The following is a 22,251-nucleotide window of genomic DNA, read 5'->3' as shown; positions in this document are numbered from 1 at the left end:
ATTATTATTTAGTTTCGATTTTTGTTGTATCCCACCTGTGGTTATATGACATGTGGTACATCTTATAGGAGGATATGTGACTTGTGGGCCAGGTACTAGGGATTACAATTGTGGTAACATTGTCTGATGTTATTTTTTGCCACTATCATGCTTTTTTCATAATATTTGATTTTATTTAAAAAAAAGCTTTATATTCTAGTATATACTGTTTCTGGATATATCATTATTTGTTCCCTTGGGGACACTTCTGTAGGTGTTATTGATATATTGAGATGCCCTTATTACTGTTTGAGGCTTGTTTATTTTTGCCTGGAGCTCTTTTTTCAATGGTCCAGGATAGTAGGCAGGTAGTTCCGTGACTGTAGGTGTGGCTAGATTAAATAGCTGATATATATACTCATAGGTAGCATAAACATTAGTTTATTTCAAGTATTGTATTTCCTGAAACTAGCAGTCGTCCAGAAATAAGACTCCATTATAAAAAGACAGCGCTCCTGCTACACTGTTCGGTGATTATTGATCATCTTTGTCCATCGCATATTTCCAGGAAACCTTCAGGAATTAAGGTAATACTACATTACTTTTGATTATGATACATGGCAATATCCATCCATATCCTTCACTAAACATATCTGTTCTATACAGGCTATGCACAACAGCAAAGAGATGGATGAAAAAGTACTGGATGACATCTCCACCACAGGCTTATTCAAATATAAGGGCACATACTTTGATACAAAGTACACTACACCTGAAATCATTGACTCTGTAGAACACATCAATGTAAGAGACGATGATATTTTTCTTGTCACTTATCCAAAGTCAGGTATGTTTAATTGCTTATTATATTAGTCATTTACTGTTTGATATATATATATATATATATATATATATATATATATACATATATATAAATGCAGTACAGACCAAAAGTTTGGACACACCTTCTCCTTCAAAGAGTTTTCTTTATTTTCATGACTATGAAAATTGTAGATTCACACTGAAGGCATCAAAACTACGAATTAACACATGTGGAATTATATACATAACAAAAAGTGTGAAACAACTGAAAATATGTCATATTCTAGGTTCTTCAAAGTAGCCACCTTTTGCTTTGATTACTGCTTTGCAAACTCTTGGCGATCGCTTGATGAGCTTCAAGAGGTAGTCACCTGAAATGGTTTTCACTTCACAGGTGTGCCCTGTCAGGTTTAATAAGTGGGATTTCTTGCCTTATAAATGGGGTTGAAGTCAGGTGGATACACAGCTGATAGTCCTACTGAATAGTCTGTTAGAATTTGTATTATGGAAAGAAAAAAGCAGCTAAGTAAAGAAAAACGAGTGGCCATCGTTACTTTAAGAAATGAAGGTCAGTCAGTCCGAAAAATTGGGAAAACTTTGAAAGTGTCCCCAAGTGCAGTCACAAAAACCATCAAGCGCTACAAAGAAACTGGCTCACATGCGGACGGCCCAAGGAAAGGAAGACCAAGAGTCACCTCTGCTGCGGAGGATACGTTCATCCGAGTCACCAGCCTCAGAAATCGCAGGTTAACAGCAGCTCAGATTAGAGACCAGGTCAATGCCACACAGAGTTCTAGCAGCAGACACATCTCTAGAACAACTGTTAAGAGGAGACTGTGTGAATAAGGCCTTCATGGTAAAATATCTGCTAGGAAACCACTGCTAAGGACAGGCAACAAGCAGAAGAGACTTGTTTGGGCTAAAGAACACAAGGAATGGACATTAGACCAGTGGAAATCTGTGCTTTTGTCTGATGAGTCCAAATTTGAGATCTTTGGTTCCAACCACCGTGTCTTTGTGCGACGCAGAAAAGGTGAACGGATGGACTCTATGTAACGAGCCCCTGCTCGCTCTATTCTGCTCTCACGGCACTCCCTGATGTGACCACAATATCTGCTGATTCCGCCGTTGATGATCCAGCCTCAAACGACCGCTCGTGTCATTTTAATTCTCACAAAACTAACACCAGTCAGGCTGTATGTGAGTTCAAACTGACAAATTCTTTATTGAATGCATCACATATATTTATATTGACAGTTGGAACACCTCTTTCAATTGGTAAATTGTAAAACCCCCTCTGATTGGCTATGCAAATGAGGTAAGCAGAGATTAGTTCAAGAGCTTGGCTGGGAGGCAGATGGGTGTGGCCATTGTCACAGAGAGATTCAAACCATGACACTCTACATGCCTGGTTCCCACCGTGAAGCATGCAGGAGGAGGTGTGATGGTGTGGGGGTGCTTTGCTGGTGACACTGTTGGGGATTTATTCAAAATTAAAGGCATACTGAACCAGCATGGCTACCATAGCATCTTGCTGCGGCATGCTATTCCATCCGGTTTGCGTTTAGTTGGACCATCATTTATTTTTCAACAGGACAATGACCCCAAACACACCTCCAGGCTGTGTAAGGGCTATTTGACCATGAAGGAGAGTGATGGGGTGCTGCGCCAGATGACCTGGCCTCCACAGTCACCGGACCTGAACCCAATCAAGATGGTTTGGGGTGAGCTGGACCGCAGAGTGAAGGCAAAAGGGCCAACAAGTGCTAAGCATCTCTGGGAACTCCTTCAAGACTGTTGGAAGACCATTTCAGGTGACTATCTCTTGAAGCTCATCAAGAGAATGCCAAGAGCTTGCAAAGCAGTAATCAAAGCAAAAGGAGGCTACTTTGAAGAACCTAGAATATGACATATTTTCAGTTGTTTCACACTTTTTTGTTATGTATATAATTCCACATGTGTTAATTCATAGTTTTGATGCCTTCAGTGTGAATCTACAATTTTCATAGTCATGAAAATAAAGAAAACGCTTTGAATGAGAAGGTGTGTCCAAACTTTTGGTCTGTACTATATATATATATATATATACTCAGTAGAGGTATAAGGGAGATTTATCAAAACTGGTATAAAAGATTCCATCTTTCAAGAGCTCCTTTAGAAAGTAAAAGGTAGAACCTGATTGGTTGCTATGGGCAACTAAGCCAGTTTTCCTTTATACCAGTTTTGATAAACCTCCCCAAATATGTTACCAAGGTACACTTCAGGAAACACTGCTGCACTATTACACAGAGTGGCAGTACTGGACTTCTATATTTAGGGGATCATTTATCAAACTGGTGTAAAGTAGAACTGGTTTAGTTGCCCATAGCAACCAGATTCCACCTTCAATTTTTACAGCTCATTGGTTGCTATGGGCAACTATGCCAGTTCTACTTTACACCAGTTTGATAAATGATGCCATTAGTGTTTTTTTTTTTTCCTTAGTTTTTTATTCCCATTCGAGCCTTGGAATAGGAATGACACAGTGCATTTGTTTTTACCCACCTGGTATATGGAATTATCAAGGTCAGCTCAGCTATTTCCTTCAGCCCCATAGAAATGAACTGAGCAGTGGCTGCGTTTGCGAGGTGCACTTCGCATTCATTTCAATGGGACTTCCGAAAATAGCCAAGCGAAGAACTCATATATTTTCAGCATTCTCATAGCAATGAATGGAGAGTGGCTGCATATGCGCTGTGCGCCTTCTGGGACTTTGCAGGCTCCATTCTAAGTATAGCTGCAGGTCCTAGAGGTGGGGTATGCCCCCAATGTCTGAGATGGGTCAATCTCTTTAATACATTTAGGTCTAGCACTTCTTTCCTCAGATGTTCCACTTTCTATGCAGCGCAGTGAGCTATTGGAAGTTACCATGAGATCATCAGTGATTTGAGTATAGAGACAGCAGGAACACATAGAGGTGCATTCCTGCTAACCTTTACCCCTATAGTAAAAGGTAGTTATTAAACATATACAGAAAATTGTGAAAAATAAATATGTAAAAAATGTAAAAATTCTAAAATAAAAATAATACCAGGGGGTACACACCAAAAAAAAAAGTGCACTCACAATTTTAGACATTCTGTGGGGAGTAAATAGGTTTTGCAAGGGTGTCAAGTGCTTAGGCATTTATAAGTTCTTGTCAGATAGAATATATGTTATACTGAACATATATTAGGCTTCAGCGAATCAAGCTTCGGATCATAGATCCCAGGTGGATTAGTTCAAACACTTTGGTTTTAATGCTGTTCGGAGACCTGTGTCTGTACAGCATTAAAATGTATTGCCTCCATGTAGACAAAATAAATTTCACCCGAAGTCCCGTGAGACTTCGGTGAATTAATTTGGCATTAATTCCTGCATCTTTAAAAACATTTAAAAATAGCAATGCGAAGTCTGCTTCGGTACAGAGGAACCAGCCGGTACCAAACTTCGGATTCCTAATTTTAAATGTTTTTAAAGATGCAGAAATGAATTAATTCACGATGTCTCTCGCAAATTGGGGTGAAATAAAGTTTGGCTCCATGGAGCAAATATATTTTAATGCTGTGGAGGAGACAGCATTAAAATCAAAGTATTTGAACCAATCAACTTCGGATCTATGATCAGAAGCTCGATTCGCTCAGCACTACATATAATAATTCCGCCTGACCAACAGGTTTTTCCTGTTCTACCCTGGCAAATCTACTTTGGCATTATAGCAACATCACACGTTACAAAATGTCCATATATTTGTCATTGCTATGGATGGGAGAATGAAAGGATTAGTGTTTGGGGTAAATATTAGTTTTAAAAAAATACTTTAAAAGGGTTGTGCAGTAGAGTCATATTAATGACCTATCCTCAGAATTGGTTATCAATATAAGATCAGCAAATGTTTGAAGGGGTCGTGATGCTTGTGCAAGGGCTGTTTCCTCTTCAAAGGAAGCAGCGGTCGCAAGAGTGACGCTACACCTAAAAATAGCTCATTGGTGGTGGTGCTGGTAGTCAGACCCCCACCAATCTGATATAGATGACCTATCCTGAGTATTGGTCAGCAATAATGCTCCACTGCACAACCCCTTTAAACATAGCAGGAGGAAATTTGTAAAAATCTAAATTTTTTCCTATTTATGACTTTTTTTCAATCAAACAACAAAAATATTGAAAATCTGCTGCTCCAATTTTATCTGATAAGAAAGTCCCTTGCATCCTACTAAATAAAGATAAGTTTTGTGGTAGACTGAGGAACAAAAAAAAATATGGTTATAAAAGTTGTCCCAGGTTCTGTAAGGCCTCGTTTACATCTCTGTTTGTGCCAGGTTCTGCAGGATCCTCTATTTCAATGCTGGATCCCCATCCCAAGCAGTTTTATTCCAGCCAAACCCGGCATTTTTGCCAAAAATCATCTGGATCACTTCCAGTCAATGGGGACCCGGTGGTGAAGTAGAGGATCTGGCAATGCTCAGATCCAGAAAGGGAGATGTGAACAAGGCCTAACACTGTATTATTTGTTTTCATAGGAACTATTTGGACCCAACAAATTATCTTTCTGATACTTCAGGAAAGTAAAGGAAATGTAACAGATGGCACGGATGATATTGCTGGAGGTCTTGGGCTTGAATATAACGTATACGATGTTGACTTTGAGAGTTGTCCTTCTCCTCGTCTCTTCTTATCACATCTGCCATATTACCTAATGCCAAAAGGGTTGAAAGAAAATAAAGGAGGAAAGGTAATTCTATTACAATGTTATAGACTATCTGTCAGATCAACTGGGATCTGCTTACCACTGCCACTGAACAATTTAACAAAAAACGTTGTAGATCTCTGTAATTTTCTGAATTGTAAGGAGCGCTTCTCAATCAGCTGATCAGCTTGGGTCCCAGGTGTTGGATCCCCACTATTCAGATACTGATGACCTATCCAGAGGTTAAAAGGATTATCCCATTACTAATGTAAAAAAATGAAAATCAGACATCATATAGTACATAACAACCTCTTTCTAACAAAGCTAGAACCAGCTCTGTACCTCACATGGATCCAGAGATCTCCCTATTCATTGCTTTGCTAGATTTTTATCAAGCTGGCAGCTCAAAGGGAGTGTCTTTTCTGCTGCAGCTACGGAGGTGTGTCTCAGCTCTCCCTATCACAGCTCAGGGGGCGTGTCCATGCTCTCCCTATCACAGCTCAGGAGGCAGTTGAAGGATGAAACTGAGCATGTGCGGCCATCTCAGTGAGTAGGACAAAGAAATGAGGGGGAAAAAACAAACAGCAGGTGGCGCTATACTGATATATAATATTGAATAACTCAGCAGCTATGCTAAATTTTAATTACATGCAACTACAAAAGTATTTAGATGCAGGTGCTGGTTTGAAAACTGTAGAATATTTTTCATGGGACAACCCCTTTTATTGGCTTAAAGTATGTCTGTTTTGCTATACTTTTTTTAAAGTAGTAAAACATACAGTAATACAAACAATTTGACCTGAAGAAGAAGGTAATCAAGTCAGAGCATGTTTTTCTTTTTTTATTGATTTCACACCACAAAAACGTTTTTTTGAGTCAAAGGATATGGTATACAAAATAATGTCATGAAAAAATACAACTTCAGCTACCAGTATAAAAGCTATAAATGTTACTGAATAGCGAGTGCCATATTTTTCTTACCTATTTGTTAATTTGGATGGGGATACTTTACTCATCTCTTATGTTCCTTACCTGAATTATAATGTATTTTCTATATAATTCTCTTTGATGAATACATGATGATGGTGCCAACTTGTGTTTCCCACGTTGTAGGTCATCTATGTGTCTAAAAATCCAAAAGATAATGTGGTATCATCCTATCATGTCCAAGAACTTCAGGAGTCACTGAATGATCTTCAAATGACTTGGGGACACTTCTTTGAACAGTTTATGGCAGGAGAAGGTATTATATACAATGTAAAGCATGTCTATAATATAACAATCTGATTCAGTGAAATTCTATAGGTGGTTTATCTATAGAGTCGAAGAGTAGAGTTGAGCGAACACCTGGATGTTCGGGTTCGAGAAGTTCAGCCGAACTTCACGGAAATGTTCGGGTTCGGGATCCGAACTCGACCCAAACGTCGCCCCGAACCCCATTTAAGTCAATGGGGACCCGAACTTTTCGGGACTAAAAAGGATGTAAAACTACCTAGGAAAGGGCTAGAGGGCTGCAAAAGGCAGCAAAATGTAGGTAAATCCCCTGCAAACAAATGTGGATATGGAAATGAATCGAAATAAAAATAAAATAAATAAAAATTAAATATCAAATGGAGAGAGGTCCCATAGCAGAGAATCAGGCTTCATGTCACCCACCACTGGAACAGGCCACTGTCAGATATTTAGGCCCCGGCACCCAGACAGAGGAGAGAGGTCCCATTGCAGAGAATCAGGCTTCATGTCATAGCAGAGAATCAGGCTTCACGTCACCCACCACTGGAATAGGCCATTGTCAGATATTTAGGCCCCGGCACCCAGACAGAAGAGAGAGGTCCCATAGCAGAGAATCAGGCTTCATGTCATAGCAGAGAACCAGGCTTCATGTCATAGCAGAGAATCAGGCTTCATGTCATAGCAGAGAATCAGGCTTCACGTCACCCACCACTGGAACAGGCCATTGTCAGATATTTAGGCCCCGGCACCCAGACAGAAGAGAGAGGTCCCATAGCAGAGAATCAGGCTTCATGTCATAGCAGAGAATCAGGCTTCATGTCACCCACCACTGGAACAGGCCACTGTCAGATATTTTTTGGCCCCGGCACCCAGACAGAGGAGAGAGGTCCCATAGCAGAGAATCAGGCTTCATGTCATAGCAGAGAATCAGGCTTCCTGTCACCCAACACTGGAACAGGCCACTGTCAGATATTTTTAGGCCCCGGCACCCAGACAGAGGAGAGAGGTCCCATAGCAGAGATTCAGGCTTCATGTCATAGCAGAGAATCAGGCTTCCTGTCACCCAACACTGGAACAGGCCACTGTCAGATATTTTTAGGCTCCGGCACCCAGACAGAGGAGAGGTTCATTCTACTTTGGGTTGCCCCGCAATATAGTGGTAAAATGAAAATAAAAAGAGGATTGAATGAGGAAGTGCCCTGGAGTACAATAATATATGGTTAAGGGGAGGTAGTTATAAATGTCTAATCTGCACATTGGCTGTAGACAGGCGGCTGCATTTGTCTGTAATGACGCTCCCTGCCGTGCTGAATACACGTTCAGACAAAACGAACCTCGAAGGCATAAAAGGCTAGCTCTGGCCACGTGGGAATTGCTAAGTTGGGAATTGTATTTCAACCCAGAACAAAAACTGTGCTTTGACGGACACTAAATAACTTGACCAGCCACAGCAATAACCACAGATTTAGCTGAATATAAATTGTAGGCCTAGTATTTAGGCCCTGGATGACAGCTATCCCTTTTACGGACAGAATTAGACTTGGAAATGCACGGTAGCGTGTGAAGTTATTGAGGATGACCCTATCAGCACCTTCAATGTAATATACCCTTTTATGGATAGATTTAAACTTGGCCTGATACAGCAGAAACCACTGATTTAGGGAATTGCATTTCAACCCAGAACAAAAACTGTGCTTTGACGGACACTAAATAACTTGACCAGCCACAGCAATAACCACAGATTTAGCTGAAAATAAATTGTAGGCCTAGTATTTATGCCCTGGATGACAGGTATCCCTTTTACGAACAGAATTAGACTTGGAAATGCACGGTAGCGTGTGAAGTTATTGAGGATGACCCTATCCGCACCTTTAATCTAATATACCCTTTTATGGATAGATTTAAACTTGGCCTGATACAGCAGAAACCACTGATTTAGGGAATTGCTAAGTTGGGAATTGTATTTCAACCCAGAACAAAAATATATCCTTTGCCAGACAGCAGACAGTATTACAATTGGCTAGCCACAGCTGAAACACCAGATTTAGGGTACTGCTATTTTGGCAATTGTATTTCACCCCTCAATACAATAGCAAGCACAGCCAAGCACCTGATGTAGGATATAGCAAAAAAAAACAACAACACACTATTGATAGTTAAATGGATTTGGTGGCAGCTTGTGCTGGTGCACCACAAGACACAAAATGGCCGCCGATCACCCCAGAAAAAAGTGACAGACAAACGCTCTGGGCAGCCTTCAAACAGTGAGCATTTAAATAGCAGAGGTTGAATGATCCACAGCTGTACATCTGTCACTTCAGTAATTGTTTTTGAACACTAAATCACTGCCTAATCTGGCCCTAACAGCAGCAGCTGCATCCTATCCCTACACTGATCAGAGCTGAGTGACGTGCGGCGCTACGTGACTCCAGCTTAAATAGAGGCTGGGTCACATGCTGCACTGGCCAATCACAGCCATGCCAATAGTAGGCATGGCTGTGATGGCCTCTTGGGGCAAGTAGTATGACGCTTGTTGATTGGCTGCTTTGCAGCCTTTAAAAAAGCGCCAAGAAAGCGCCGCACACCGAACCCGAACTTTTACGAAAATGTTCGGGTTCGGGTCCGTGTAACGGACACCCCAAAATTCGGTACGAACCCGAACTATACAGTTCGGGTTCGCTCATCCCTATCGAAGAGCCATATATGTTTGGCTGTTTATTTGAATGGCTATGATACTGGACTGCTACAGCTGGGGTAGCCCTGTACACCTGTTGCTACATAAGAAAACAAAAAGCTCCATTTAGGGTAACTCAGTGAGGCATAATTACTAATGCTGGTGAACCACCAGACATTAGTCAAGTAAAACATTTTATATAGGCCAGTGTATAATGCTTTTATAGGTATGACAGATCACATAATAGAGCAGTAGGATGAAAGTATTAAAGCCTTTAAGGTCATCAGGCCTTACCCAAGATTCTTTGGCCAGTAAGTTGCTGGCTCCCTACTCAAGCATAGCAGGTGGAATAAGGCAGACACAGTGGTTATTTGGAACAATGATCTTACTTAACGGATACAGGCAACAAGTATGATGTTTAGCAAAGGCAACTGACTTAATGTTTATACAGTCTTATAAGAGGCAACTAACTTGGTGGTTACAGAGTTTCTCAGAGGCACCAGGCCTGGTGGTTATAAACAATGTCTTTAGGGCTGTTTCACACGAGCGAGTCCATTGCGGGAATCACGCTCCATGTGTGAGTGTGATCCTTCGCTCTGAACTTGCAGAAACACACAACATTATCATGATTTATAATGCTATGTGTCTCTGCTTGACCTTATTTCTACAGAATCACACTGACAGCTGTATGTCACTATGATTCTGTGGAAAAAAGGCCATGCAGAGACACATAGCATTATAAATCATGATAATGCCGTGCGCTCCTGCAAGTCCTGAGCAAAGGATCACTCACTCCCGCAATGGACTCGCTCGTGTGAAACAGCCCTTACTTGGTGACAACAGGCTTATTTGCTCCTCTGGCATGGTACCCAACTCATAGACCACTCTACTTTAACGCATTCCTCTGTTGTCGATTATGGATGACTATGCTGCCTGTCTAGGTCATTACTTCTCTCTATGAGGTGTTCACATTACACAGGCCACAGATCATCTCCACTAGACATACACAGATGCACACAGTCCTTATCCATTTCTCTCTCTGCACAATCTTGTAAAGTGCGGGAAATACAGTACAGTGTGTAGTGCAATATTATGAAAGGAAACTTATTGGATAGGTATGGGAAAGCTCAAGATATAAGTCCAGCTGCTGCAGCTAAAAATCCTGGGATGAAATGTTGGAGTCTGCATAACATAAACTTTGCAACAATACTGTACAGCGCTACGGGTGTATCTAGGATACACAGAGTATCTACTACTAACTCTGGTCAAGGAAGAAAGTCACAAGGCCATTGAAAAAGAACACCAGCTAGAGGAGGAGATTGGGATAAATTAATTCTGCAAAAGAGATTGGCAGAAAATGCCCGGGGTTGTAATATACTTACCTAGCCCCTATTTTATTTATTAGATCAGACAGAATTAATATAACAATTTCCGACATAGCTGGATAGGGCCATGCACCACTGGATCCCCATTAACTACAATGGGATCCCATGGGGATCCAGCCACTTTCCTGCATAAATGTCAGACAAAAAGTCCTGCTCCTTCCCATGGAAGTTTTGGGGGGGTACTATCTCTCCTTGAGGAGAAAGCGCCTTAAGCGGCATGAGGAGACTTATAGGCCATACACACTCCTCTGGAATTCTGAGAAGAAAGGGATGCAAATGAGCTCTTAACAAGCTCTGTGTCTAATGCCACCACATGTAAGGCAGCTATCCTCTGCAGATGAGGTGCTAGCTTATTTAATATACAAGTCATGTCTCAAGGCCTATTTAAAGGGTTGAACATTGACTTATAGGATAGCTGCCTTACATCTGGTGGCATTAGAGGCTTGTTAAAAGCTAATTTGCATCCCTTTTTTCCCATTGAAGTGAGAGGGGCTGGAGGAGTTGTAATAAAAATTCTCAAGGCCCAACCTTTCTACCATCAATTAAGCCTAATAGATTTTTAACTAGAGAAACAGACCCTAGTGGCAAATGATTGGCTCTAAAGGCAAGATTTTTTTCTCCTAGACTTTTGGGGCCTACTATGGTAATTAGAGTTTACTCTGGTGGGCCAGTCCTATCCTGCATATTCCTATGCAGAGAGTACACTAAGATTTAGTTTTGCAAACTTCATTTATTTGCAAATCCTTGATCTCCATAATTGGATGCCATCCTGTAGATAAACTTAAATCGTGTAGATAAATTCAAAAATAGGCACTTACCAAATACATAGAATGTGGCACTTTTTAGAAGTGCCACGTTTTCCTGTTAGGCCTCTTCTTCTCTGTCTTCACATACTGCTTATTGTCAAGGGTTATGAACAGTGTTCCCTGTAAGCTGCGCGGGCGCGCGGCCGCGCAGCTTCCTTTATGCCTCCGCTCAGCACCTCTGCTGGCCCGCTCACTGCTGCTGCCCGGACTTTATGTAAGGAGCTCGGGGCCTCTCTGTGCAATTTATTTTTATGACGCCTACAGTGCGATTGGCCGGCTGCGCTACCGGCCCAGTGCGCACATTAAGTAACCCATACCCTCTTCGGTGCTGCGCCTGCGCCACCAGCTGTGACAGTGCGAGACTCGGCACTGAGGTCACAGGTCTCGCAGGATCACGCGGGATGACCGAATGGCGGGATGACTGAATGGCGCGGCGCCGGAGAGGGTATGACGGGATTGTCCTGACAGATGAGTGGAGCAGAGAAGGTATTTTTATTTATTTATGTATGCACACACACACACACCGGCTTCATAGGGAGGGGGGGGGGGCACGCCGCACTTGAATTCAGAAAAGGGAGCCCACGCCGGCCATATGAGGGCAGGCCCACTGGCAGCAAATCCTTCATTATCATGGAATATATACAGAGATGGAGAGAGGGGCAAAATAATGAAATATATACAGAGAGGTGCAGTGTAGGGACACCGTGTAGGGGTTATACTGTTTATTGTACAGCATGGCACAGGGGTTATATTGTCATTTGCTGTACAGTATACTGTACATTATAATCCCTGTACCATGCCGTACAATATACAGTATAGTTCATACACCGTGCCGTACAATATACAGTATAGTTCATACACTGTGCCGTACAATATACAGTATAGTTCATACACTGTGCCGTACAATATACAGTATAGTTCATACACCGTGCCGTACAATATACAGTATAGTTCAGATACCATGCCGTACAATATACAGTATAGTTCATACACTGTGCCGTACAATATACAGTATAGTTCATACACCGTGCCGTACAATATACAGTATAGTTCAGATACCATGCCGTACAATATACAGTATACCACCTACACTGGGGGATTATTGTGTATATTGTACGGCATGGTGTATGAATTATAATGTATATTATACGTCATGGTGTATGGATTATATTGTGCAGCACGGTGTATGAACTATACTGTTCATTATCATGATTAAGGACCAGCATGTAAATGTCCGAAATGCATAGATTTGACTGCCCTGCGTATGTGGAAGTTTTAATACCGCTGTGAATAAAGTATTCCCTGCTATCAAGAGCTGGATTTTCTCTCTTTTCTTCATGAACTATACTGTATATTGTACGGCATGGTGTATGGATTATAACGTACATCGTACAGCATGGTGTAGGGATTATAATGTACATCATATTGCATGGTTTTGGGGTTATATTGTATATTGTACAGCATGGTGCATGAACTATACTGTATATTGTACGGCACTGTGTATGAACTATACTATATATTGTACGGCATGGTGCAGCGGTTACACTGTATTGTACGGCATGGTGCAGCGGTTACACTGTATTGTACGGCATGGTGCAGAGGTTACACTGTATTGTACGGCATGGTGCAGAGGTTACACTGTATGCTCTTTGATGTGACACTTATCTTAGGTTTTCCTAGCGCCCACCTTTGATGGCGCTGTGCCCAGCTCTGAGCCGACCCCGCTCAGCAGCTGCCAAGGCTTAGAGGGAACACTGGTTATGAACACCGCTGTGATCCAGCAGCAGTGGCCACCTTTCTGAGGTAAGATGATCTCTCCTCAGCCTAGTGGCTGGGAATGCAGCAGTGCGCATATTGGCACAAACGCTGTAGCTCCTGCTCCAGCCACTACTCTGTAGTTCCTCCAATCTCAATGGAAAAACTCCAGTGATTGCACAGTAGCTCTAGAGCTGTTCACTCCACCGACGCAGAGTGAGGGCAGCTGCTAAGCTCTGAAAAGCTTTTCGAGGTTTAGACAGTACACCTACTCTAAGGCATTGATATATCTAAATATAGAGAAAACATTGTGCATCGGGAGTGCACACATGTAGGCAAGTGGTGCTATGACATCACCACAGTGCCACTTTCCTGTCAATCAAACTAAAGAGGTAAAAGAGGTAAAATAGGGAATAAGATAATCCCTTTAATATACACATTGCAAATGCTTCTAGATTTAGTTCTCATGTGCATGTCCTTCCCAGTAAAATATGCTGGATGTTCACTAGATTTTAAGTACTAGCAAAATGTTATTCCTTTGGTGCTTTCCCCTTCTAGTACAGCCATTGTGTGATCTTCCTGTAGTGGTTTCCCTTTTAATAAAGTCCTTAAGTGATCCCATTTCTACTCTGTATACAATGATGCTGCCCACAATGGGGGAGCTTGACCAAGACTGGTGCTTTCTGCTCCAGTCTTAATATCCCCTACGTTGCTGGAGGATGGGCCTAGTTTATGACAAGGCATACAGCTCGTCATAAATTAGGCGTATTCTCCTGCAGTCCATGCGTCTAACCAGAAACCTAAGACAGCTCAGAGCTGCTGTAGATTTCTGGCTTCATTTAAACCAAAAAACTGGCATTCACGAAGATAAATGTCCAAGAATTTCAGGAATCATTGAATGATCTTCAAATGACTTGGGGACACTTCTTTGAACAGTCTATGGCAGGAGAAGGTATTATATGCAATGTAAAGCATGTCTATAATATAACAACCTGATTCAGTGAAATCATAAAGGTGGTTTATCTGTAGAGGCCCAGCTTTTGGTCACACCCCCTTCACCACTGTTACCATGCCCCCTGGGGAGGACGGTAAAAAGTGGCACCTACAATTTTTTTTAAAGTGACACAGATGAATTTTTATTGCCACTTTTTCCTCCCCCCCCCCCCACTCCCGAGGATTATGCCATCGCTTCTCTCCTTTCTCTACACTGATGTTACCTGTATGTTTGTGATCTCCCCTCTCTCCCACCTCAATCTGCAGGTTATGGATGTTCTCCTCCTACTCTAAAGTCATAGAGTAAATGGATAAGGATAAATTCGATTCGCTGCGAAGCCGAATTTCCTTGTGCTTCGTGGTAGCGAATCAATTTTATCTGAAATAGTGTAAAAAAAAAAATCATACCTACCGTGATGACGTCATCTCGGGCCGTGCAAGATTTTGCGCCAGATCTTCAATCAAGATGGCAGCGGCTGGCCCATCACGAGTAAATGGAGGAGGTAAGTATGATTTAATTTATTGTTCTGTTAATTTTACACTGTGTATTTATTATCAGATGCCACTATTATGTATGATTGAGGCATCGAGGGGTACAATAACGAGGAGCAGCGCAATCACAGCTCCCTGTCATTGCACCCACAACTTACAAAGAAATGTGCTTCGTGACGAAGTAATTCATCATGAAGCAATTTTTTTTTGTCAAATATGGCAAGAATCGATTTTTCCAATACTTCAATCATCTCTAAATATTAATTTACAGCACCAGCAGGCCTGTGGTTTGATCACATTAGAGGTTGGTACTGCCATAAGGAGGAATTTAATATCCTATTTTTAACTTATGAAGAGATGATACAGGTAAGCAATTTTCTTTCAAATAATTTAAAGAATATATAAAAGTGAAATATAGTGTACAATTCTTCAAGTTAATTTTATTAGCTTTACTTATCTTATTCTCATAACCTGTATTTGTATTAAACAAATCATTCTGACCTACCACTTTGCTAAAGCCATGTTGTGGTTGGGACGGAGTGGCCTTGCAGCCAAGTACTGTGTGGTGACACATGCTGCAGCAGAATCAAGTTAACTAATTAGGACAGAATTTTTTATTCGCTGTCCATCGTAAATGGATGTGCGGAAACCACAAAACTTCATAGTCCTTAACAATTAGCACCATCTAAATATTTTATCCCTAATCAGTTATTTGATCCCACTGCAGCTTGCACATGTTGTGCGCCATGTGGCCCTACTATAGGAGGGAAGAATTACCAAAATCTCAGCTGCTCAAAGCTCAAGCAATTTACAATGCCAATTTACAATGCATTTGGAAAGTCTACAGACCTTTTACCTTTTTCACATTTTGTTATGTTGTGAACTTGTGCTAAATTTAACAAAATAGATTTCCACTTTAATCTGAATTCAGTACCCCATAATGACAAAGTAAAAACAGAGTTTTTGACATTTTTGAAAAAGGAAAATAAATTTGGTATGGACATAAGTATTCCGACGCTTTGCTATGACACCATCAATTTAGCTCCGGCCTTCTATTTTTCTTGATCACCTTTAAAATGTTTCTACACTTGATTGAAGTCCACCTGTGGTAAAGTCAGTCGATTGGACATGATTTGAAAAACACTCACCCCTGTCTTTATAAGGTATCACAGCTGACAATGCATATTAGAGAAAAAAACATGCCACAAGGAGTAAAGAACTGCACGTAGCGACCAGAAACAGGATTGTGTGAAGGCACAGATTTGGAGAAGGGTACAAAAAAGTTTTGCTGCGCTGAAAGTTCCTAGGCGCTCTCCATAATTCTTACATGGAAGAGCTTTGAAACAACCAGGACTCTTTCAAGGGCTGGCCACCCCACCAAACTAAGTAATCGGGGGATAATGGCCTTGGTAAGAAAGGTGACCATGAACTCAAAGGTCATTCAAGCTGAGCTCCAAAGACCCTGTGTGCAGATGGAAAAAAATTCCAGAAGGTCAACTATCACTGCAGCACTGCACCAATTTGGGCTTTATGGCAGAGTGGCTGGAAAGAAAGCTATCCTCAGTAAAAGACACACTTGGAGTTTTCAAAAAAATCACCTAAAGGACTCTTAAACTATGAGAAACGAGATTCTCTGGTCTGATAAAACCAAGATTGAACTATTTGGCCTCAGTTCTAAGCATCATGTCCAGAGGAAACCAGGCACTGCTTATCACCTGCCCAATACCATCCCTACATGCAGCAAGGTTGCGGTAGCATCATGCTGTGGGTGGGTACTCAGTAGATGGGATAGGAAGACTGGTCAGGGTTGAGGGAAAGCTGAATGAAGCAAAGTACAGAAATATTCTAAATGAAAACCCACAGTGGTCTGGATCTCAGACTGGGAGGAAAGTCTTTCCAACAAGACGATGACCCTAAGCACACAGCCAAGACAACACAGGAGTGGCTTAAGGACAACTCTTAATGTCCTTGAGTGGCTCAGTCAGAGCCCTGATTTAAACTGAAACAAACATTTCTAGAGGGACCTGAAAATGGCTGTCCACTGACAGTCCCCATCCAATCTGACAGAGCTTTAGAGGACCTGCAGAGATGATTGGGAGAAAATCCCCAAATCCAGGTGTGCAAACCTTGTGGCCTCATACCCAAGAAGACTGAAGGTTGCAATCGCTGCCAAAGGTGCTTCAACTAAGTACGTAAAGGGCCTGAAAACTTATATCAATGCAATATTTTAGTTTTAAATAAATTTGCAAAGATTTCTAAAATTCTGTTTCACTTTTTCCTTATGGGGTATTCAGTGCAGGTTGATGGGGGAAACACTTTTATTAAAATTAATTTTAGCACAAGACAGCAACATAACAAAATGTGAAAAAAGTGAAAGGGTCTGAAGACTTTTCGAATAAATGGTATGCAAGATAAATATGCTTTATTTCCCTTCAGGGATACATACATAAGATTTGCATAGTTTATTTTCTCTGCTTTCTAAGTGTAAGATAAAAGTATTTTACATTTGATAAATGTTACTATTTTTAGGACCCAAAATCAGCAGTGTTAAAAATGTGTGACTTTTTGGAAATAAAGCTTGATAATCAAGCAGTAAACAGAATTGTGGAAAAAGCAACATTTAAGAATATGAAGAGTGACCTACTTGATAAATATAAACTGATGTTAAATGGTATTGTAGGACAAAGTAAAGGATCATTTCTTCACAAAGGTAATATACAAAGTAATTAATCCTTTGATACGTCATGATGTACATGTAAGTCATGAAGATAATCAAGGTAATAATACAGTGGCTCACCAGTTTAGTATTATGGGCAGAATGGCACTATCATCAGCACACCCAAAGCCGTTCGGTTAAGGTATGTAGGTAAGTATATATATGAAGGCACACTCACATTTGATGCTGCACGGAGCAAATGGATGTAAGCTGATTGTATAATTAGCTCCTTTATTAAAACAGTTTTTTTATAGGTTACTGTATATCGACATTACTCAACCTTTCAACATATTAGAATTAAAATATACCATATAGCCCCCCCCCCCCAAATAAAATAAAAATAATAAAATAATAATAGACAATATGATATATGGTATTATCAATTATGGATGGATCCTATATTTGTCTATAGTCTCTAGACATGCAGCAAAATCGCTGAGGTCAAGTCTTGGCTGTTGTGAATATAGCGACAAATATCAGCAGATATGATTTGATCCTAAAATACCAAATATAGGCCAAATCAAACAAAAAAAATTTAAATAAAAAGCAAACAATCATAAAAATGCATATGGTGTCTATATATACAATAAGGTGCTATTTTTCAATTCTTCTGGTCACTGCGTATTTCCAATTGGGGTATTTAGACCATAGAACACATCATAGTGCTAAAAGAAGATTTCCACAGATCATTCGATTAATAGCTGTGTCCACTTAAATGAACGAACAGTGTGGCACGGTGCCTAGATCCTTTTTATAACATATACCCCAATGTAGTGTTTACACATTAATTATAGTTCCAAAGAATCATTTGCATTTAAACATGTGGTCAGCCACAATGGATCATTAGTAATCGTCCGCTGGCTGGTTATTTGACCGGAGTCAATATATAGATTGAAACATAATTAGTAACTTAATGTTGAACTAGCAGTAGCTGATATGTATATTCACAGTACATTACTGTTCCATTGTCTCACTGGATTAGGCAAGGAATACGGCTAAATTCAGCCTGTGAAAGAAACCGGCGAGCTTGCTCTGTTTGGCGTCTCACATGGCGTCCCACATGGACGCTAGATGTCAGTGTAGGGCGTTCTGCTTGTTCTTCCCTGGAGCACTGAATGATTCAATTGCACTTGAATAGAAGTTTGAACACCTTTTACTTTAGCAGGGAGGAGTAGGTTTTGGCAGCAGTCAGCCGGTCCACAGGAATCAATATAATCCTTCTTCATTGGCTCATAGTTATCTGATATTACTAGTGAGAGTTTTTAAATAGTCGTTCCAAGAGGGCGATGTAATTATCAAATTGAGTCTTTATGAAACTCTGGACCGGAATTTGAAGTTTAGAAACATCTTAACACCTAGAGTATTCATTTTCCAAAATAGCAATAATTCCAATAATATCAATAATACCAAAGGTTACAAGACATAGAAAATCTTTAAAAAATCCCCAAAACCGATCTGCATTTTGGATGCAGTTTGCATGCGTTTTTTGTGTTTTGTTCATTATTTGCATTCTAAAAGAACCCTGCAATATCCCTGAAGGGTTACTCCTTTTTTCTATTATAAATACATGAGATTATTTTGGTTTTTAGTTTTAGTCATGCAAAATGTGTAGAATAATTGTATCCTCACATATTAAGCTGACTTCTCTCCCCGGGATCTCCTCTCCCCGGGAGGCCCCCCTGGGTTCCGTCTTGCATAACGGGACCTAGACGGATCTGTTATGCTTTCCAATAGACTTCTATTAGGATGGAAAGCAAACGGAATGCCTTTTAAAGGCTTCTGTTTTGCATTCTGTCTGGGCATTCCGTTATTTTCAGTTATAACCATGTTATAACGGAAAGCCATAACGGAAACCCTAACGCTAGTGTGATCCCACCCTAAGGCACCAGATTGCACATGTACACCGTGGTGATCATGTGGGTGGTTGTGCTTCTGCTGGGATCAATGAGCTTTGGTGATGATCCTGTTGCCATTTCCCTGGTGGTTCTTCCTTTGGAAGATATTAACAACTATACAATGGGAATACCCCATTATAGACATACCATTTTGGAGACGCTCATGTAATCATAATTTGGCCCTTGGTAGTGTCACTCTGATCCTTATACTTGGCCATTTTTCCCATCTTAAACACGTCAACTTCAAAAACTGACTGTTTACTTGCTGCCTAATGAATCCCATGCTTTGTCACAAAATAATGAATGCTATTCCATCACTTCAGTAGTTTTAACCCCTTGAGGATGTAGACAATTTACATTTTTGCATTTTATTTTTTTCCTTGCCATCTTCCTAGAGCTTTTCAGCTGCAGTGCTACCTATCATAATTTTTTATTGTTTATTTATTTTTAGGTGTAAATTTGGGTAAGGGGGTGATTTAAATAAGTTTTCAATATTTTTTAAAACATGTTCTTACTTACTGTTTTTTAAGTACACCTTTTCAATGGAAAAAAATTGCTAAAATGTAATCGCCTCCAAATATTCACCACCAAAAAAACTGAATAAAAAGTGATAAAAAATTGCAAACCCCAAAATGATACCAATGAAAAGTACAAGTTGTCATGCAAAAATCAAGCCCTCACATAGGTCTGTAGAATATATAAAAAAATATATAAAAAAAATTATCTTGAAATGCAGCGATGCAAAAACATTTTCTCTTTTTATCTAAAGGGGTTTTATTGTGCAAAAGTAGTAAAACATAAAAAAAAACATATATACAGGTATATATACCTATAACTATGGATGTTGGTATCACTGTAATCGTAGTAATCGTACTGACCCAGAGAATACCGTAAAGTTATCATGTTATTTATCTCAAGAAATAAATGCCGCAAAACTCTGTGGCAGTATTGCTGTTTTTTATTACAGTTTTTTCCCATTTCCCCCATAAAAGTTAATAAACATTAATTAGTAAATTATGTGTACCCCATTAAAAACTACAACTTGTCCCACAAAAAACAATCTCTCATACAATTACATTGATGGAAAAAAATGATAGTTCTTGGAATACGATGATTAAAAAAAAGGTCACTAAATCCCAAAATAGGCTGGTCGAAGAGTATAGGTTGAGTTCTTTTATGTTATCTATTTGAACACTTTGGGGGACATTTATCAAATCAGATACGTCAACTGCAACATTTTCTACAACATTTGATTAAATTTGTGACATTTCATGATCCTCGTTGCTCTTCACAGTGGTCTATGTTTAAGAGTTAAAAGTGAGATTAGACCTGGATTATGGCTCATTTACTAAGTGCGACTTTTGCAAAAGTTGCAAAAAAGTTGCAAACTACGCCAGGCAAGCCCCCGGTCTACTTTTACACTTAAAGGTGTAAACGACATTGCACTCACATATATTATTAAGGTGCACCATTTCATAAATTTGGTGTAGGCTTACAAAGCAAATCCAGATATAAAACTGACACAAAAACAACCTAAAAAATGTATAATAAAATATGCTCCAACACAGTTATTTTATGAGGAATACAAGCATTTACTAAAACAGACTTAAAGGAGTATTCCCATCTTGGACATTGGAAGCATAACGCTAGGATATGCCCTTAATGTCTGGTAGATGGGGGTCCCAGAGCACTAAGAACAGAGCCCGCTACATTGATTTGTTGAGACTTACTTCTTGACGTAACCTTAATGTATGATTTTTTTTATTCTATGTGATATGTATTTTAAACTAATAAAAACTATCTGATTCAAAAAAATAGAACAGGGCCCACAAAGTGCTGGAGGGTGCACCACACATGTGCGACCACCTTCCATTCATTCCTATGGGAGGAGAAAAATAGCCGAGCGCTGGCTCGGCTATTTCCGTCAGCCCCATAGAATTGAATCGAGCGGTGGCCGTGCATGAGCGGTCCACCCTCTGGCAATTTTTGGGCCCTGTTCTAAGTATAGGTGCGGGTCTCAGAGGTGTGACCCGCACCTATCAGACATTAGGGGCATATGCGAGATGGGAATACCCTTTTAACTTTGAAATTAACAACAGCAAATTATAATGCCACATGACACTGTCAATCTCTTAGTTCATTAGAAACAAAGCATATGATATATTCATTCTCCCATCGGCTCCTTTAACTGTGCAGCAGCTGAACTATGGTCCATTAAATGTAGTCATAATATAGGAATGTCTCTTATTCCAGGTACTATTGGGGACTGGAAAAATATCATGACTGTGGCACAAAGTGAGAAGATTGATAAAGCTGTGAAAGAGAAGTTAGAAGATCTGCCACTCAAATTTATCTGGGACATTGATGAAGAAATGAAACCTTTTCCCTTCTTGTCTGGAGATCAATTACAACTTGACATCTTTTATCTACTGTTAACCATTTAGTATGATCTATATTGTAGCTGAAAGAAGTACAATCATTTGTAATGCGTTTTACCCATAAGGGACTCAAAGTGCAAAAAGTCTAACATTTCTCTTTGTAATATTTTCAAAATATGCATAAAATTATGTGCCCCCATTTTATTATAGCTAAAACATAAATAGGTCATATGTAGAACTGTGCGCAACTGAGTACATTTTTTATAGGTATGTATAAAGCCTGGCGCCTTCTAATGTGTATGGGTGCTGCCCCATCTCTCCTCCAACATCAGATGTTAAGGAGATAAGGATGAGCCATGTTGGATTTTTGCTTGAGCATTGCCTGAGCCTTTTGTATTCAGAGAGAGGTATCTGGTGG

The 22,251-nt window shown here is 40.2% G+C and overlaps 1 protein-coding gene across 1 annotated transcript; it reads left to right on the top strand.

Moving 5' to 3' along the window:
• The first annotated feature begins 447 nt into the window (after window positions 1-447).
• Window positions 448-21,899, top strand: LOC122935386 (amine sulfotransferase-like). Its single transcript, XM_044291157.1, has 7 exons — window positions 448-566; window positions 646-826; window positions 5,340-5,551; window positions 6,620-6,749; window positions 15,116-15,210; window positions 17,374-17,554; window positions 21,709-21,899. Exons 2-7 carry the CDS (start codon window positions 649-651, stop codon window positions 21,897-21,899), a joined length of 987 nt encoding a protein of 328 aa, XP_044147092.1. The 5' UTR covers window positions 448-566; window positions 646-648.
• The last annotated feature ends 352 nt before the right edge of the window (window positions 21,900-22,251 follow it).

Source organism: Bufo gargarizans, chromosome 4 (genome assembly GCF_014858855.1).
Source record: "Bufo gargarizans isolate SCDJY-AF-19 chromosome 4, ASM1485885v1, whole genome shotgun sequence".
Classification (NCBI taxonomy): Eukaryota; Metazoa; Chordata; class Amphibia; order Anura; family Bufonidae; genus Bufo; species Bufo gargarizans.
The sequence above is the reverse complement of the archived record's forward strand: the minus strand, read 5'-3'. Positions and strand labels throughout refer to the sequence as shown.

Excerpts from the sequence above, each read along its gene's own strand:
- LOC122935386 (XM_044291157.1), top strand. The coding sequence starts at position 649 with ATGCACAACAGCAAAGAGATGGATGAAAAAGTACTGGATGACATCTCC. Across the intron at positions 827-5,339 it reads TGTCACTTATCCAAAGTCAG|GAACTATTTGGACCCAACAA; the intron begins GTATGTTTAATT and ends TTGTTTTCATAG. Across the intron at positions 6,750-15,115 it reads ACAGTTTATGGCAGGAGAAG|CACCAGCAGGCCTGTGGTTT; the intron begins GTATTATATACA and ends ATTAATTTACAG.